The sequence below is a fragment of the Thalassophryne amazonica genome, chromosome 9 (genome assembly GCF_902500255.1).
Source record: "Thalassophryne amazonica chromosome 9, fThaAma1.1, whole genome shotgun sequence".
Taxonomy (NCBI): Eukaryota; Metazoa; Chordata; class Actinopteri; order Batrachoidiformes; family Batrachoididae; genus Thalassophryne; species Thalassophryne amazonica.
This window is the reverse complement of record NC_047111.1, coordinates 89104474-89121818: the sequence shown is the minus strand read 5'-3', so window position 1 is coordinate 89121818 and position 17345 is coordinate 89104474. Positions and strand designations below refer to the sequence as shown.

Below are 17345 nucleotides of genomic sequence, written 5' to 3'. Positions count from 1 at the left end.
TGCCCTTATTGTGCTTACTGACAGTTTATTTTATACTTTTGTCACATTTATATTCTTCAACAACTGAATAAGTAACACTCATATTTGAGTTATCACTGTATCTGCTTTCATTCAACAAACTTTGTGCTTTTTATTTAATGTATTTTTTGTTACCACAGAGCCTTTAACATCTGGCCATGGGCTACAGCTTAAAAAACAGTCTGCGGATATATTTACAGAATTGCTGGTTAATGTTCACTGTCCCTGCTAAATGAATAAATAAATAAATAAATAAAGCTAATTACTAAATAAAAAAACTTGCATGTTATTTGCATTGTTCAGTTATATTATGTTGGCACTGTCAAGGTCTAAATAAAGTGAGCCAAGTAGTGATGAGGCTTTGCTGTGTCGTGCAAAAAATTTAAGACTCACTAGTTACATCCTTTTACTAGTTCTTAGTCAACTGAAGGTTGTGGATTTAATTTAAATCTCACAGGAGTTGTACAAATGTCTGAGAAACCAATAATTTAGAATGCTTGTACATCTGTTTAAGTTTGGCACCGTGTCATGTCGAACTATAATGTGAGCACCTTCTCTGACTGCCCCAGAGCATCACCCGCTAGGGCGCATTTGGGGCAGAGTCCTCCCGTGCAGGCACATCAAAGCAACAGTTATTTTGGTGTTCTTGTATTGATGGTTTCCAACACAGACATACCTGGGCGAATAGTCCTGGTGATTGTTGCTTCAACCCAAGTGGTCCCTATCCCTGAGCAGTTGTCTACCTCTACCAAGGTGCACCCCACTTCTTTCAATGCACATCCAATCATGTCTGCATCCAGGTTACATCTTATCCACACTCTGCCCAAGTCACACCCTGGGAAATCTGTGTTAAATCTTGCAAATTCTTTATCTGAGTCCACACCTGCCAATCCCATTTCTTAGTCCAGTTCTACCAAGTTCAAGTTAGAGTTCAAGTTTGAGCCAGAGCCACCTGCTCACAAATCTGAGCTTCAGTCTATCACTGAAGAGTCCCAGCCAGAGCCAGCAACCCATGAGCCCAAATCACCTGCTTCAGCCAAAGTGCCAGTGTCACATCCAAGGCCTATCTTTTCAACACAAATTCTAATAAGTTCAGGAGTCTGAACTACATATAAACGCAACACTTTTGGTTTTGCTCCCATTTTGTATGAGATGAACTCAAAGATCTAAAACTTTTTCCACATACACAATATCACCATTTCTCTCAAATAATGTTCACAAACCAGTCTAAATCTGTGATAGTGAGCACTTCTCCTTTGCTGAGATAAGATGATGCGAAGGAGATGTGTTGCACTGCATGAGGCAAATGGTGGTCACACCAGATACTGACTGGTATCCCCCCTAATAAAACAAAACTGCACCTTTCAGAGTGGCCTTTTATTGTGGGCAGTCTAAGGCACACCTGTGCACTAATCATGGTGTCTAATCAGCATCTTGGTATGGCACACCTGTGAGGTGGGATGGATTATCTCAGCAAAGGAGAAGTGCTCACTATCACAGATTTCGACTGGTTTGTGAACAATATTTGAGGGAAATGGTGATATTGTGTATGTGGAAAAAGTTTGAGATCTTTGAGTTCATCTCATACAAAATGGGAGCAAAACCAAAAGTGTTGCGTTTATATTTTTGTTGAGTATATCTCACCACAATGTCTTCAGCACAGAGGTAGAGCTAAGGTTTGCTAACTTGTCAGACATTTTCATCAACATATCAGTAGTGTGACCAAGCTAGAGCCTCTATTCTGGTTCCTATATATACCTGGTTCCCAATCAGCATCTTGTACCATGTTGAGTCTGAAGGTGGTTTTCCATTGCGTGGGCTATATCCTGTATACTCACTGTCAATAACCTCTCCATCTTCTACCTTTGGAGTGCATGGTCATAAAAAAAACAAAAATTCTTGGTACTTCAAAAGGTAGCCTTGCTTCATCCAGTGAAAACACAAATAGTGCCTTGTCAAGTCAAGTAGCCGTGCATGAGTACAGTACCTCTCCCTGAAGTAGAAAGCAGACCTCTACATTATAGTTTGAGTGATAGTTCCTTGTTATGTTCTCACTCCTGTATCATCAAATATCAGGACTGCTACTGTGAAGGTGTCTATCAGCCCTTCTCCACCCATCCTGATCATGCTCTTCTTTCTGCTGTGATGTCAACTTCCTGCACCTATCAGTCCTGTCCAATCACACGTGTGCTGATTATGTTCAGTTTCTGCCAGCTCCCCAGGGGGTGGACTCCTGAATTTGTTGGTTCTGACTGTGGTTGGCACCATAACCAGCCAGTACAATGGGATCTATATTAAATCCTGACATAAACAGGTTCTTTAGATGTCTACTTTTAATAAGACTTATACCTTAAAATATATTATCCATTCCAAGTCATTCACTGCACTCACACACCCGCAACTGTGGACTCCAGCAGGTCATCCAGCACGTTCTCCTGATGTAATACTGCTGCTGACAGCTGGGTGGCTCCAGGAAAGCACAGCAGGATGATGCTGATGTTGTCCAAGCTGCCCTGTGGAGCAGAACATCAGCAGAGGTAAGTGATCTATGACCCTACACGTGGTGTCAGGCTGATGCTTCTTAACACTCGTCTTCATGTGTATAATAAGCATAGAGCTAATTCAAACTTAACATAAGGTTATCTAGTTGGGTTACTTTCACATTGTCATTCTTGTATGAGGGCGCATAGCAAAAATCATGTGTTAATTAAATATGCATTGTGTTAAAGTTTTGATAGTGTTAAAATATAAACTATTTAATGTTAACTTTCTAACTTTTGTAATGTTACTTTATGACATATGAAATCTTTTTTTCAAAATAGAGATTTACATTAAAACACTGTTCAGGCTTAAAAGGCATAGTTTATAGAGATACTACAGACAAAGGCACGACGTGAGGTTTGAACCCATAACCTTCTTGTTTAGAGATGACACCACTGTCATAGTATTATCTCAGAAAACTTGCATAGCATGTCACAAATTCTCATTTTTCTCCCAATTCTCACTCATCACATCTGGGAGCATGTGCTGGTGTCACCACACCACGGAACTGCTCCAAGTGCTGATGTCCCATACTGAGTTTACCACCATGCCAGATTTGTATATTCTTTATCTACGCATTCATGAAAAATGGAGAGTTTGTTCTGTACTGAGTTTACCCTTTTCTGTGTGCAAACCAAAACCAGGTTTAATTTGAATAAATTCTGATCTTATTTCCACAAAAAGATGGATGTTTGTTCTGTAGTGGGTTTACTATTTCTGTATCAGGAACAAAATCAGGTTTATTTAAAAATCTGGGTTTTTTACTCAGTAAATTGAAACCAGCTCTCAGTCCTTTACGTGCACAGAAAGGGTGAACTCGGTGCAGAACAAAACTTCAGATAGCGAATATACAAATCTGGTACAGGGGTCATCTCAGTATATGACACTGGAAAGTCACCACCCATGCAGACAACTAGTCCATCCCCACCTCTCAAAAGTAACCACGCATTTGACACATCCCTCTGAAATACAGGTGTCCTGTAGGGATCCTCAACACCGAGGCACCTGTGTACTGGGTCCAACACATTCTCACTCTCAACTCATTATATATTTACACTTGGCCAGTAAACCCTTAGCATTACTATGTGATGACTTGGGTACCTGCTTTGCATCATTTAGTAACTCACAGGGCAGTGAGTTAAAATACACTGGCCTACTTTCACTCTGATAATCTAAAAACTGCTTGACTCTCACATCATCCTTCAACACAGCAAGGGACATTTATTGAGTGTTACCACAGGTACTTTGAAAAGTTACTTTCTTAGTTACTTTATACAGTTACTTCATTAGCAACTGCGGACAACTTTTCCACAGCTGCTAAATGTAATTAATAAAGTAACTAGTAATCTAACTTGGTATCCTTAATATTGGTTACTCAGAAAAGTAACTATTACTTACTTTGCTGATTAGTGAATCTTAAGAGTAATCAAGTTAGATTATTAGTTACTTTATTAGTTACATTACTTATTAGTTAAAAAGTTGTCGGCAGCTGCTAATAAAGTAAATGTATAAATTAAGTAAAAAAGTAACATAGTAAAAGTAACTTTTCAAAGTAACTGTGGCAGCACTGCATTTATCTGTATTTGGGTTAGTGTTTCCCTGCGCCTCACTAAATGACTCATCACATTTTGATGTTCGGTCAGGAACAAGAGTTTTGCTTCAAAATGTGACAGTTTTGGTGTGAGAATGAGTTCCTGGATCATGCAGAGAGAAGTGCACCATATGACAAAAATGCCGTACCCGATGTTCCCTCACAATGATACTCCTCATGTTAGTCTCCTTAAATAACCGCTCATTTGACATCAGCAGTACACAAAGGTCCTCCAAAGAGAACTAGCACCAGAGACACCTAGGCATCCCCTTAGGTCAGTGATTAGTGCCCAAGTCTCACCACCATGCAGTAAGACAGCAAGCACCAGGCCCCTAAAGACATGGACGTTCGTTCTCCTGCAAAGATATCAACATCACCAAGCACCTTTGTCCAGTGACCTTACAACTCCGTAAGCTCTTCCCAGACTTTTCTTGATGTCAAAAGCAGAGGACTCAGAGACATAAATGCAATCTCTGAGATAAGCACTTTGACCACATACATTAACATTTCTGCCTGGAGCTAAAGGCCCCTTCACACATAGTATGAATAAGTACAAATCAGGGTGAATCACGGTGAAACAGCTTATATGAGCGAACCACAAAAACATCAAGCCGACGTTGGGAGGGACACGTGGTCAACCAGGCATGAACAAAACAGTCGCAGCAGGAACACAGTGCGAGCTGCTGGAGCATGTGTAACTACATCGTGCAGCTGCTGTGAAAAAAAAAATACATGCCACCCACGGTATTCAAACCTGCAATTTATAAAAGCTCTGATTACCAGGCAGAAACTTTATCACTGCGCTACCATCGCTGTCCTATAGAAGATGCAGAAAAATGCCTGAAATCAACAAGGAGATAAACATATTTTTTTTTAAAATAAAACCACACACCATAAAAAAACAGCATTTTATTGAATCCCTCTCATCGAGTGAACTGTCCTCTGTAGATGACCCATGGTCACAAACGTACAGTCATGTAATGACATAAATGAAGTAGTTCGCTCTTATCATGTCCACATCTACTGGCCCAGTGTGTCCAGCCGGCCCCACGCACGTCAGGTCTGACATGAGTGTCCTGTGGACGTCACACTGCAGGACAGACACCGCGTCATAAGGAGCAGAGCTCACGTGGGTGACGTGACATCAATCACCCGCTGCATGCTGACAGTCTGTTTCACCTGGGGCAGCCTGTCAATGTGCGCGCCATGCAACAGCGATATATATTTTTATGTATGTCCACGTGAGGACGGCAAGCAGACACACACTCAAGCCACAGTGGACAGTTATAAGTTCATGTCCGTCCAAACACAGTACGTGTTCCCCAGCTAGGTCGTCCAGAGCCAGAGAGCTCAACAGCTGCAGCTGTTGGTGGACATGCCCCCTGCCAGTTCAGTGCACACACCACCATCTGTGTTATGTGATTTCTTTTTTGTTATTTGTTATGTAATTGTGTATGTAGGTAGTAGTGTACTCATTAATATACCTGTCCTGGTTGTGGTCTCTGTGCTTTTAATGTGAGACGACGTGTGCACTGAGCCGTCATTCTTTTCCAGCTGTCAGTGAGTCTCTGGTCAGCAACTGTGAGGTGGCTCGCTGTGCTGTGTGAGCTCTGTGTGTGCTCTCTGACGTGCCTGACCGCTCCCATGTGACATGCCGACACTCTGGCACACCACATGTGCGTTGCTGTTTTGCAACGCCACACTCATGGGGGCACTGAGACAAATTTCACTGCCAGCTCGAAATTGATCGTCTGCTGACTGTTTTCATGCTAAAGCATGAATGGCCGCACATTTTCTAAGTGCCAAGCAAGCAGTGTTGGATGTGTGTAACCTGGAATTTGGCCGACACCTGCCGCAAGAGGGATCGAATGGGCTCTCACAGTGCACACTGGTGTGCACAGATAGTTGTAGCAACAGGTGTACAAGGTGCTGGAGGCAGCTACAATTGTACACATATTGCATACGATTCCTGCTTCGTACACAATTCAGCCACATTCGTACTATGTGTGAAGGGACCTTAGTCTTGTACAAGAGAATATCAAAACCAGACACTACAAACAAAAACTTCAGTTAAAGATTTGAGAAAAATATTTGCACAATTTAAAAATTATTATTTTTAATTACTAAAAATATTGCATTCTTATTTGTTAATGGCCCACGAACTGGTCTCAAACAAAGAAACACTTTGCTCAGGAGGTCAGTTGACCATTGTCTGACTGCTTACACTGGTGGATGTGAGTAAAAAGGGATTGCTGTATTTTGGGATGTTTTCATCAGAGTATTTGACCATAAACTGATTTCTTGGTGTTATGTGCAGTGGAGAAAGAAAATGTGAGTGGAGTGTAGAACAAACTGTGGCATTATCAGGTCACTGTACATATCTGTGCTGAAGCACCGTTACATAACAGAATGACATGATATGGATATGACAGACAAATGAGGTGCAGCTTGTGTCCATGTAACTTGTGCATACTACGCTGATAAAACAGGATACATGGGACTACAGGGGCCCTGTGGTGTCAGTGAGTGAACTTCATCTACTAGGATCCATGCAGATGCACACTGTTGACTTCCTCAGAGCTCATCTGCCCTTTGAGAGAAATTGTTATTTTGTCCTTCAGGCTGTCCACGCACCCTCCTCACCCGACGAGAGCCAGGTGTTGAAATAGAATAAGAACAAGAAGAATTCTTACTTTGATTGGACTGAAATCCTTCTGCGTCTTCTGTCAGTTGAACAGTAGCCAAATTAGCCCTCCCAGAGACCCAGAATAACCCCTGTAATCTGTTCTTACACCTCTAATTTAAGGAGACCTGTCATGATGATGCATCGTGAACAGCAGCTACAGTCTAACTCAGACGGAACCAAATCAACAGAAGTCACTGCTGCTTTTTCCAGCTAAATGTGGTCCTCAAGCCGCACAACTGTTAATTAGCAGAGTAGCACTTACATCTTAAATGTCTGAGGGGGAGACAGGCTGGGTAAGTCACCTTCAGAAATTGGTGCATTTCCACATTTGCTGAATTCTGAGAGCCACTTTGGCTCCCCAGTTCAACATAACTTCAAGAAACAGCTTCACTGCTCCCAGCTGTACCTCTCAAGGCCACAAGTGAAGTCTGGCTTTGCACAGAGGTGTGTCAGAAAATAAATTGGTTTAGATTATTAACACTAAAACTGGAAAACTGTTTTTTTTTTTTGTGGTCCTAACAGTGGCACCACACAGACCTGCTAGAGGACTTGGCACAAGGCACCTTCAGCCCTGCATGGAGAAACACGCTCACAGCTCCTGGTTTTATGAAGTGGGCTCCCAGCCAAGTGATCAGTGAAACGTAGTTCCATTTTAAAATCCAAATACACCAGGTGTATCAGCACAACGTGTGCTGTGCCTAAACTACACCAGCAGCAGGGAATAGCTGCGTGACAGCACAGAATCAACAGAATTAGTTCAAATGAAGTGCAAAGTTTACAGTATGTATGAAAGGCCAAATTCATTCAAATCGGCAAAGTTCCAAATATTCAAAGCTTTAGGGCTGTTATGTTGCAGATGCTCAGTGCAGCCAGTCTGCTCTGTGTGAGCCTGATCCCATCACATCTCAGAAGGGAAGCAGCACTGAACCTGGTTAGGATTAGAAGACCACTTCCGAACACCAGGGGCTGTGTTTCGGTATAGTGGAGCAGATAACCATAAGGGCCCCTTTGTTGTGTGGGCTGCTGAAGAGGAGGTACTGCTGGCCCACCACCACCAGAGGGCACCCTGCCTGGAGTGCGGGCTCCAGGCACCAGAGGGCGCTGCCACCTCACAGGAGCAGCCGGGGTGACAGCTGACACTCATCACCTGTGACAGCTGTCACCACTCATCTGATCTGCATCGGTATATCAGCAAGACGTCATCTCCACCTCTTTGCCGAGATATCGTTCTACCTGAAAGGTAATATCCTCAGCCTGACTGCTTGATAGAAAGCCTTTTGTTGTGATTTTTGTGAGTGATAACAGACTTTTTCTCCAACGAGAGGTGGAGGTAGCTTCCCTGCCGTGCAGATTGCTGGGTGCAGACGCACCCACGTTTAATTGTGTTTTTGTTCCTCGCCAGCAGTACCAGGTCCGACACGCGGAGGCAGTGGCCACCTGGGAGTTCGGGACTTGGCGGCTCCAGTATTCCCGGGGTCTGGTGGCGGAGGAAATCGTGTGGTTCCGGTTCTGCTTTGGACAGGCGTCTCCTATCTTCGAGCCTGCCCACACGACACCTTGTAATTTGACCTTTGATCTATTGTGGAATCTGTTGTGTTTGTTGTGCACGTTCGCAACAGTAAAGTGTTGTTATTTGACCTATTCTATTGTCCGTTCATTTGCGCCCCCTGTTGTGGGTCCGTGTACTTACACTTTCCCAACAGGATATCTCGGCCAACGTCATGGATCCCGAGGGGCGTCAACCGGCTGTTGAACGGCCAATGGAAGAACAGGGCGCACAGGCGCCCGCAGGAGGAATGATCGGTGAGTTGCAGCGGATCCTCACCGTTTTCACGGCTCGGTTGGATTTAATGACCGAGCAGAACGTCCTCCTTAACCGCAGGGTGGAGGCTCTCGCCGCGCAGGTGGAAGCGCGCCCTCAGGGCGCTGCTGCGGCTCTCCCTCCTGTCGACCCTGTGCGTAACAGTGACGTTCCACTGGTCGGATGGGCAAAGGAGGTAGGGCTCCCTCTGGTGGCGCTTCCTACGCCATTGCAGGTGCGGGCACTAGATGGCACCCTCCTCCCTTTACTCACACACAAGACACCACCAGTAACTCTGGTGGTGTCTGGAAACCACCGGGAGGAGATTGAGTTTTTTGTAACTCCTGCCACCTCCCGCGTGATTTTGGGCATCCCATGGATGTTAAAGCACAATCCCCGGATCGATTGGCCGTCTGGGGTGGTGGTTCAGTGGAGCGAAACCTGCCATCGGGTGTGTTTAGGATCCTCGGTTCCTCCCGGTTCCCAGGCTAAGGAGGAGGTCAAAGTCCCGCCCAATCTGACGGCGGTGCCGGTTGAGTACCACGATCTTGCTGACGTCTTCAGCAAGGACCTGGCACTCACCCTTCCCCCGCACCGTCCGTACGATTGTGCCATTGATTTGGTTCCGGGCGCTGAGTTCCCGTCCAGCAGGCTGTACAACCTCTCACGACCTGAGCGCGAATCAATGGAGACCTACATCCGGGACTCATTAGCTGCCGGGCTGATCCGGAACTCCACCTCCCCGATAGGGGCAGGTTTCTTTTTTGTGGGCAAGAAAGATGGCGGACTTCGTCCATGTATTGATTACAGGGGGCTGAATGAGATTACGGTTCGCAACCGATACCCGTTGCCATTATTAGATTCCGTGTTCACCCCCCTGCATGGAGCCAAAATCTTTACTAAACTGGATCTTAGAAATGCGTATCACCTGGTTCGGATCCGGAAGGGAGACGAATGGAAGACGGCATTCAACACCCCATTAGGTCACTTTGAGTACCTGGTCATGCCGTTCGGCCTCACCAACGCCCCCGCGACGTTCCAAGCATTAGTTAATGATGTCTTGCGGGATTTCCTGCACCGATTCATCTTCGTATATCTAGACGATATACTCATCTTTTCTCCGGATCCTGAGACTCATGTCCGGCATGTACGTCAGGTCCTGCAGCGGTTGTTGGAGAACCGGCTGTTTGTGAAGGGCGAGAAGTGTGAGTTCCACCGCACCTCTTTGTCCTTCCTGGGGTTTATCATCTCCCCCAACTCCGTCGCTCCTGATCCGGCCAAGGTTGCAGCGGTGAGAGACTGGCCCCAACCCACTAGCCGTAGGAAGCTGCAACAGTTCCTCGGCTTTGCTAATTTCTACAGGAGGTTCATTAAGGGCTACAGTCAGGTAGTTAGCCCCCTGACAGCCCTGACCTCACCAAAAGTTCCCTTCACCTGGTCGGATCGTTGCGATGCCGCGTTCAAGGAGTTGAAACGGCGCTTCTCGTCTGCACCCGTTCTGGTGCAGCCCGATCCTAGTCGCCAGTTAGTGGTTGAAGTGGACGCCTCGGACTCAGGGATAGGAGCTGTGCTTTCCCAGAGCGGGAAGACCGATAAGGTCCTTCACCCGTGTGCCTATTTTTCCCGCAGGTTGACCCCGGCCGAACGGAACTATGACGTCGGCAATCGAGAACTCCTTGCGGTGAAAGAGGCTCTTGAAGAGTGGAGACATCTGTTGGAGGGAACGTCCGTGCCATTCACGGTTTTCACTGACCACCGGAACCTGGAGTATATCAGGACCGCCAAGCGGCTGAATCCCAGGCAAGCCCGCTGGTCACTGTTCTTCGGCCGTTTTGACTTCCGGATCACCTACCGTCCCGGGACCAAGAACCAGAGATCGGATGCCTTGTCCCGGGTACATGAAGATGAAGTCAAAACGGAGTTGTCGGATCCACCGGAACCCATCATCCCGGAGTCCACTATCGTGGCCACCCTCACCTGGGACGTAGAGAGAACCATCCGGGAGGCCCTGGCACGAAGCCCGGACCCCGGAACTGGGCCGAAGAACAGACTTTACGTCCCACCAGAAGCTAGGGCTGCAGTCCTGGACTTCTGTCACGGCTCTAAGCTCTCCTGTCATCCAGGGGTGCGAAGAACCGTGGCAGTTGTCCGGCAGCGCTTCTGGTGGGCGTCCCTAGAGGCCGACGTCCGGGATTATATCCAGGCCTGCACCACCTGCGCCAGGGGCAAGGCTGACCATCGTAGGGCTTCGGGTCTGCTCCAGCCGCTGCCCGTGCCCCATCGCCCCTGGTCCCACATCGGCCTGGATTTTGTCACGGGTCTCCCGCCGTCCCAGGGCAACACCACCATCCTCACGATAGTGGACCGATTCTCCAAGGCGGCCCACTTCGTGGCCCTCCCGAAGCTCCCGACGGCCCAGGAGACAGCGGACCTCCTGGTTCACCACGTCGTCCGGCTGCATGGGATCCCAACAGACATTGTCTCAGATCGCGGTCCCCAGTTCTCCTCGCACGTCTGGAGGAGCTTCTGCCGGGAACTGGGGGCCACGGTGAGTCTCTCATCCGGGTACCATCCCCAGACCAACGGGCAAGCAGAACGGGCCAACCAGGAGATGGAGCAGGCCCTGCGTTGCGTGACAGCCGCGCACCCGGCGGCCTGGAGTACCCATCTGGCCTGGATCGAGTATGCCCATAACAGCCAGGTGTCGTCAGCCACCGGCCTCTCCCCTTTCGAGGTATGTCTGGGGTACCAACCGCCTTTGTTTCCAGTGGTTGAGGGAGAGGTCGGTGTGTCCTCGGTCCAGGCCCACCTACGGAAGTGCCGTCGGGTGTGGCGTGCCGCCCGTTCTGCCTTGCTGAGGGCCCGGATGAGGTCAAAGGCCCATGCAGACCGTCGGCGGACCCCGGCCCCTGCGTATCGGCCAGGGCAGGAGGTGTGGTTGTCGACAAAGGACATCCCCCTCAAAGTGGACTCCCCCAAGTTACAGGACCGTTACATCGGTCCCTTCAAGATCCAGAAGGTCATCAGTCCAGCCGCAGTGAGGCCGGCAGCTGAAGCCTCACTGCGGATCCATCCTGTATTTCACGTGTCCCGAATCAAACCACATCACACCTCACCCCTCTGTACTCCGGGTCCGGCACCGCCTCCTGCCCGGATCATCGATGGCGAGCCGGCTTGGACTGTGCGCCAGCTTTTGGATGTCTGTAGGATGGGCCGGGGTTTCCAGTATTTGGTGGACTGGGAGGGGTACGGACCTGAAGAACGCTCCTGGGTGAAGAGGAGCTTCATTCTGGACCCGGCCCTCCTGGCCGATTTCTACCGCCGCCACCCGGACAAGCCTGGTCGGGCGCCAGGAGGCGCCCGTTGAGGGGGGGGTCCTGTTGTGTGGGCTGCTGAAGAGGAGGTACTGCTGGCCCACCACCACCAGAGGGCACCCTGCCTGGAGTGCGGGCTCCAGGCACCAGAGGGCGCTGCCGCCTCACAGGAGCAGCCGGGGTGACAGCTGACACTCATCACCTGTGACAGCTGTCACCACTCATCTGATCTGCATCGGTATATCAGCAAGACGTCATCTCCACCTCTTTGCCGAGATATCGTTCTACCTGAAAGGTAATATCCTCAGCCTGACTGCTTGATAGAAAGCCTTTTTGTTGTGATTTTTGTGAGTGATAACAGACTTTTTCTCCAACGAGAGGTGGAGGTAGCTTCCCTGCCGTGCAGATTGCTGGGTGCAGACGCACCCACGTTTAATTGTGTTTTTGTTCCTCGCCAGCAGTACCAGGTCCGACACGCGGAGGCAGTGGCCACCTGGGAGTTCGGGACTTGGCGGCTCCAGTATTCCCGGGGTCTGGTGGCGGAGGAAATCGTGTGGTTCCGGTTCTGCTTTGGACAGGCGTCTCCTATCTTCGAGCCTGCCCACACGACACCTTGTAATTTGACCTTTGATCTATTGTGGAATCTGTTGTGTTTGTTGTGCACGTTCGCAACAGTAAAGTGTTGTTATTTGACCTATTCTATTGTCCGTTCATTTGCGCCCCCTGTTGTGGGTCCGTGTACTTACACTTTCCCAACACCCTTCACACATAGTACGAATGTGACTGAAGTGCGCATGAAGCAGGAATCGTATGCAATACGTGTAAAGTCGTAGCTGCCTCCAACACCTCGTACACATGTTGCTACAACTATTTGCACACACCAGCAACTGAAAGACAGAGTGTGCGCTGTGAGAGCCCATTTGAACCCTCTTACGGCAGATGTCGAACAAAATTCCAGGTGACACGCACACGCATTTAACAGCGCTCCTTTGGCACTTAGAAAATGTGTGGCCATTCGCACTATTAACACGAACAGTCAGCAAACAATCACTGTTGAGCTGGATGTGAAATTTGTCTAAATGCCCCCACGAGTGTGGCATGAAAGCAACATACATGTGGTGCATGTGTATCGCCCATGTGCACGTGTGTTGCATAAAATGCATATATGTATGTACAGAGCTGAACAGATCTGGGGAAGTTCCTGTCAGCTGATCACAGCACCCTGACAGCTGGATGACGGTTCAGTGCACACATTACAAACACAGACACCACCGCCAGGACAGTTATATAAATAATTATGACAATACCTCTATACGCAATTACATAACAAATAACAAAAATGAATGATCACATAACACAGAGAGTGACACATTGGTCTGGGTGCTGAATGGACAGGGGGGCATCTGTTCACAGTGGCTGCTGTTGTGATCTCTACTCCTGGACGTCCCAACTGGAGAACACCTACCATGGCTTGAAGGACAAAAACTTACAACATTCCTCCGTGAGGTGCGTGTCTCTGCCTGCTGTCCTCACGTGGAAATACATATAAACATATATCGCTTTTGCGATGGGCTGGAGGGCGTGCACATTGACAGGCTGTTCCAGCTGGAATGGACTGTCAGTTCATGTGGACACACAGCAGGCAGTCAGAATGTCATGTCTGTCTGACAGGACACGTGTCCTGTGAGCGGCATGCCGCAGGACTAACTGTGACAAATATGCCACTTTCAGTCACAGATCAGCAGAAATACGCCGTAACAAATGCTGTTTGGTCATTTATCATGCCGTTTTTTTTTTTTTTTCGCTTTTTTGAAAAAAATGTTTATCTACTTGTTGATTTTAGCCATTTCACGCTCCTGTTATAAGACAGTGATTATAATGCAATGGTAAAGTTTCTGTCTGGTAATCAGAGCTTACAGGTTCGAATCCTGCGAAGGGCATTTATTTTTTTATTTAACCAGGGTTATTTAATCGCAGGGTTCTGTATTGCGTCCCCTTTTATTTATTATTTATATCAACCCAGTGATATTCACTAATTATACAACTAGTTTTCATTTATTTTTCTCCACATCAGCGGCGCAATGTCGTGCACCACGTCTCAGCTACTTGCACTGTGTTCCTGCTCACACGTCACTGTCGTGTGCACGATACCATCGCAGCAGGATCGTTTTCATGGTTCGCTCATACGAGCTGTTCCGTCGTGATTTGCCCTGATTTGTACTTATTTGTACTACGTGTGAAGGGGCTCTAACAATTGTTTATTTCTGCAAACAAGCACCAAAATTGCCACACATAGTCCTTAGACAGTATTCTTTTGTAAAAGCATGTTTTCAAAAGGCTGCCAGGTAGGGGTCCAATAAGGAATTACACAGGGGTCAAAATTTTAAAATGCTCCAATCATATTGAAAATTATACCATATTATTTGTCTGATCACAAAGGTATTCCAAAAAGTTATAGTTTGGTCTATCTGTGACTGAATGTTATGGCGTTATATGGCAAAAACAGCAAGAATGGTGACAAAGGTCAATTTCAGTTTGTGCAGGGGTCAAAAGTTAGAGTTGCTATAATTTTGGTAAAAAGTGATGCAAATAAGACAAATAATGTGATTATAGTTTTCAATATGATTGGAGCATTTTTAAATTTTGACCCCAGTGTAATTCTTCAATTGACCCCAACCTGGCTGCCTATTGAAAATTTAGGTGGCTAATGTGCTTTTACAAAAGAGTAATGTCTAAGGAGTATTTGTGCCAAATTTGGTGCTTGTTTCCCCATTTGAAAGATTCCTCTGTAAATATTCTGTTATCTGATTCACTAGTTTAAGTAGCGTTGCGTCAGGAAGAGCATCTGGTGTAAAACCTGTGCTAAATACCGATGCAGATCTGGCTGTAGCCGCTGTGGCGACCCTGAACAAACAAAATAACATTATGCAGATCCTCATCCTGTTCGGAAATAAGTGAAATTTTGTTTGTGTTTAACTTCAAAATAAGTTGATTACAATGCATATGTACATTTCCGAGCATAATTCTGACACCCAAAGAAACCAGTGGACTATTGTGTTATCTTCATTAGGTCCTGACCTTGTAAAGACAGAGGTTAATGACTTGGGTACAGATGTCCCTCGGGTCAGTGGAGACATGCAGCTGGTTTTGGATGAAGGCACACAACTCCTCGTTGCTGATTGTGTCCCAAACCCCATCACAGGCAAGTACCAGGAACTCATCCCCAGGTGAACGTTCTACCACGCACACCTCTGGCTCTGGGGAGACCATCTGCTGGTTGGGTGAACGGGCCTCAGCACCCTTGTAGCTGAAGTCTCCCAGTGCACGGGAGACAGCTAGAGAGCCATTGATTCGTTGGAGGGACACAGAGCCACCTGCGTTTTCGATGCGTTCTTTCTCCAGAGGACTGAAAGGCTTGTGGTCCTCAGTGGAGAAGCAAACCTGGCCAGAGCGACACAGCATGGCTCTTGAGTCCCCACAGTTGGCAAAGTAGATGTAGTATGGTGAGATGAGAGTGGCGACCACAGTGGTGCCGCCCCTCTCCCAGCCTTCTTGACGTGCGACAGCATGTAGATGCTTGTCTGCCTGCAGGAAGCCCTCTATGATGCATCCTTTCACCTTCTCGGGGTTGTCCTCTGGCCCCATTCCACCTGTGTACATGATGGAATTATGGAATCATGATGGATAAAACTGCTACAGAAAACAAATAAATAGCAGTAAAACGAAAAAAAGCCCACCTGTGGACAGGATGTGGCCCAGAAGATGCTGGGAACAGTACTGTGCCACCATGCTGCCTGCGTGACCGTCAAACACAGCGAAGAAACTCCAGTCGTTCAGCTCGCCCCCCAGATGTGGCACACAGTTGTGGAAGTCCTCCATGGTGGCCCTCCAGCCCTGGATGCTGCCCAGTGCGTAGCTGAGGCCCCAGGGGCCACAGCCCTGCTCTGTGAGTTTATCCAGAACTGGATGGTCCAGGTAGGGACTGGGGATGATCTCCTCCTTCTCCCCTTCCCCTGGCTGCTCTCCTTCTGCAGCTCCTCCATGACCCCCCTTGAAGAAAGAGGTGACCCTCTTCTCTGTCTCCTTCACCAGCTGCCTTACAAAAGCAGGCATCTCCACGCCGCCCTTCCTGGCGGTCCTCATGCTTTTTGGGCACAGCTGATGCGTGGCCGTCAGTCTGGGTTATAGGGCTGAGCTGTGGGCCTAACGCTGGGCCTGTGCAGAGGCCGTGCAGCCCTGCAGCTCCAGGACTAAAAGCATGGCTGCTCTCTCCCTTTTTCTCTGCTCATCCCTTTTCTCTCCTTCCAGCCGTCTCTTTCTGGAGACCTCAGCGAGCCGTGCTCTCTCCTCCATTCATCCTTCCCATCCTCCTTGTTTGAGTTCTTTTCTGTGGTGCTGTGATTTTACCTTCTCCCTCGTTTTTTCATAGCTCGTCCCTCTTTCATCAGATCTCCCCTCTCGTGTTATTTTCTCTGCCTGCTCTATGATTGGCTGGCTATTTGCGTGTACCAATCCCTGCTGAGCATGCAGCCTCACTGTGTTTCAACCAACACTTAATGTTTACATTGCTACAGCTCTGTCCCGCCCACATCTCTAATAATCTCAAGCTTTGATTGGTCTGGATTATGGTTTCTGTAGATTACAAGACTATGAGCCATTTAGGGCACAGTGAGTGACTGATGGAGGGACAAAGAGGTATGATACAGTGGCAGGGGAAAAATCAAGCTTATTGTTATTATGTGTGCTCATGCACATTTTAAAGGGGTTATACATATTTTTAGCAACATCATATGCGGTGCATCCAGAAAGTATTCACAGTGCATCACTTTTTCCACATTTTTTGTTTTGCAGCCTCATTCCAAAATGGAGTAAATTCATTTTCCCCCTCAAAGTTCTACTCACAACACCCCATAATGACAACATGAAAAACTTTTTTTTTTTTTTGCAAATTTATTAAAAATTTTTTAAAAACCTAAGAAATTACATGTACATAATTATTCACACCCTTTGCTCAATACTTTGTTGATGCATCTTTGGCAGCAATTACAGCCTCAAGTGTTATTGAATATGATGCCCCAAGCTTGGTGCACCTATCTTTGGGCATTTTTGTCCATTCCTCTTTGCAGCACCTCTCAAGCTCCATCAGGTTGGATGGGGAGCGTCGGTGCACAGCCATTTTCAAATCTCTCCAGAGATGTTCAATCAGATTCAGGTCTGGGCTCTGGCTGGGCCACTCAAGGACATTCACAGAGTTGTCCTGAAGCCACTCCTTTGATATCTTGGCTGTGTGCTTAGGGTCATTGTCCTCCTGAAAGATGAACTGTCACCCCAGTCTGAGGTCAAGAGACCTCTGGAGCAGGTTTTCATCCAGGATGTCTCTGTACATTGCTTCAT

The 17345-nt window shown here is 47.4% G+C and overlaps 1 protein-coding gene across 2 annotated transcripts; it reads right to left on the bottom strand.

Moving 5' to 3' along the window:
- Positions 1-1775: 1775 nt before the first annotated feature.
- Positions 1776-16433, bottom strand: ppm1nb (protein phosphatase, Mg2+/Mn2+ dependent, 1Nb (putative)). 2 transcript variants are annotated; one of them, XM_034178719.1, is made up of 3 exons: positions 15689-16433; positions 15030-15601; positions 1776-2531 (listed from the first exon to the last, which is right to left on the bottom strand). In XM_034178719.1, the coding sequence occupies exons 1-3, from the start codon at positions 16092-16094 to the stop codon at positions 2406-2408; spliced, it is 1104 nt and encodes a 367-aa protein (XP_034034610.1). In that variant the 5' UTR covers positions 16095-16433; the 3' UTR covers positions 1776-2405. The 2 variants fall into 2 exon arrangements, with proteins under 2 accessions (XP_034034610.1, XP_034034611.1); XM_034178720.1 differs by having other exon boundaries at positions 15201-15601.
- Between the last annotated feature and the right edge of the window lie 912 nt (positions 16434-17345).

Excerpts from the sequence above, each read along its gene's own strand:
- ppm1nb (XM_034178719.1), bottom strand. The coding sequence starts at position 16,094 with ATGAGGACCGCCAGGAAGGGCGGCGTGGAGATGCCTGCTTTTGTAAGG. Across the intron at positions 15,602-15,688 it reads GGGCCACATCCTGTCCACAG|GTGGAATGGGGCCAGAGGAC; the intron begins GTGGGCTTTTTT and ends TCATGTACACAG. Across the intron at positions 2,532-15,029 it reads TTAACCTCTGTCTTTACAAG|GGCAGCTTGGACAACATCAG; the intron begins GTCAGGACCTAA and ends TCTGCTCCACAG.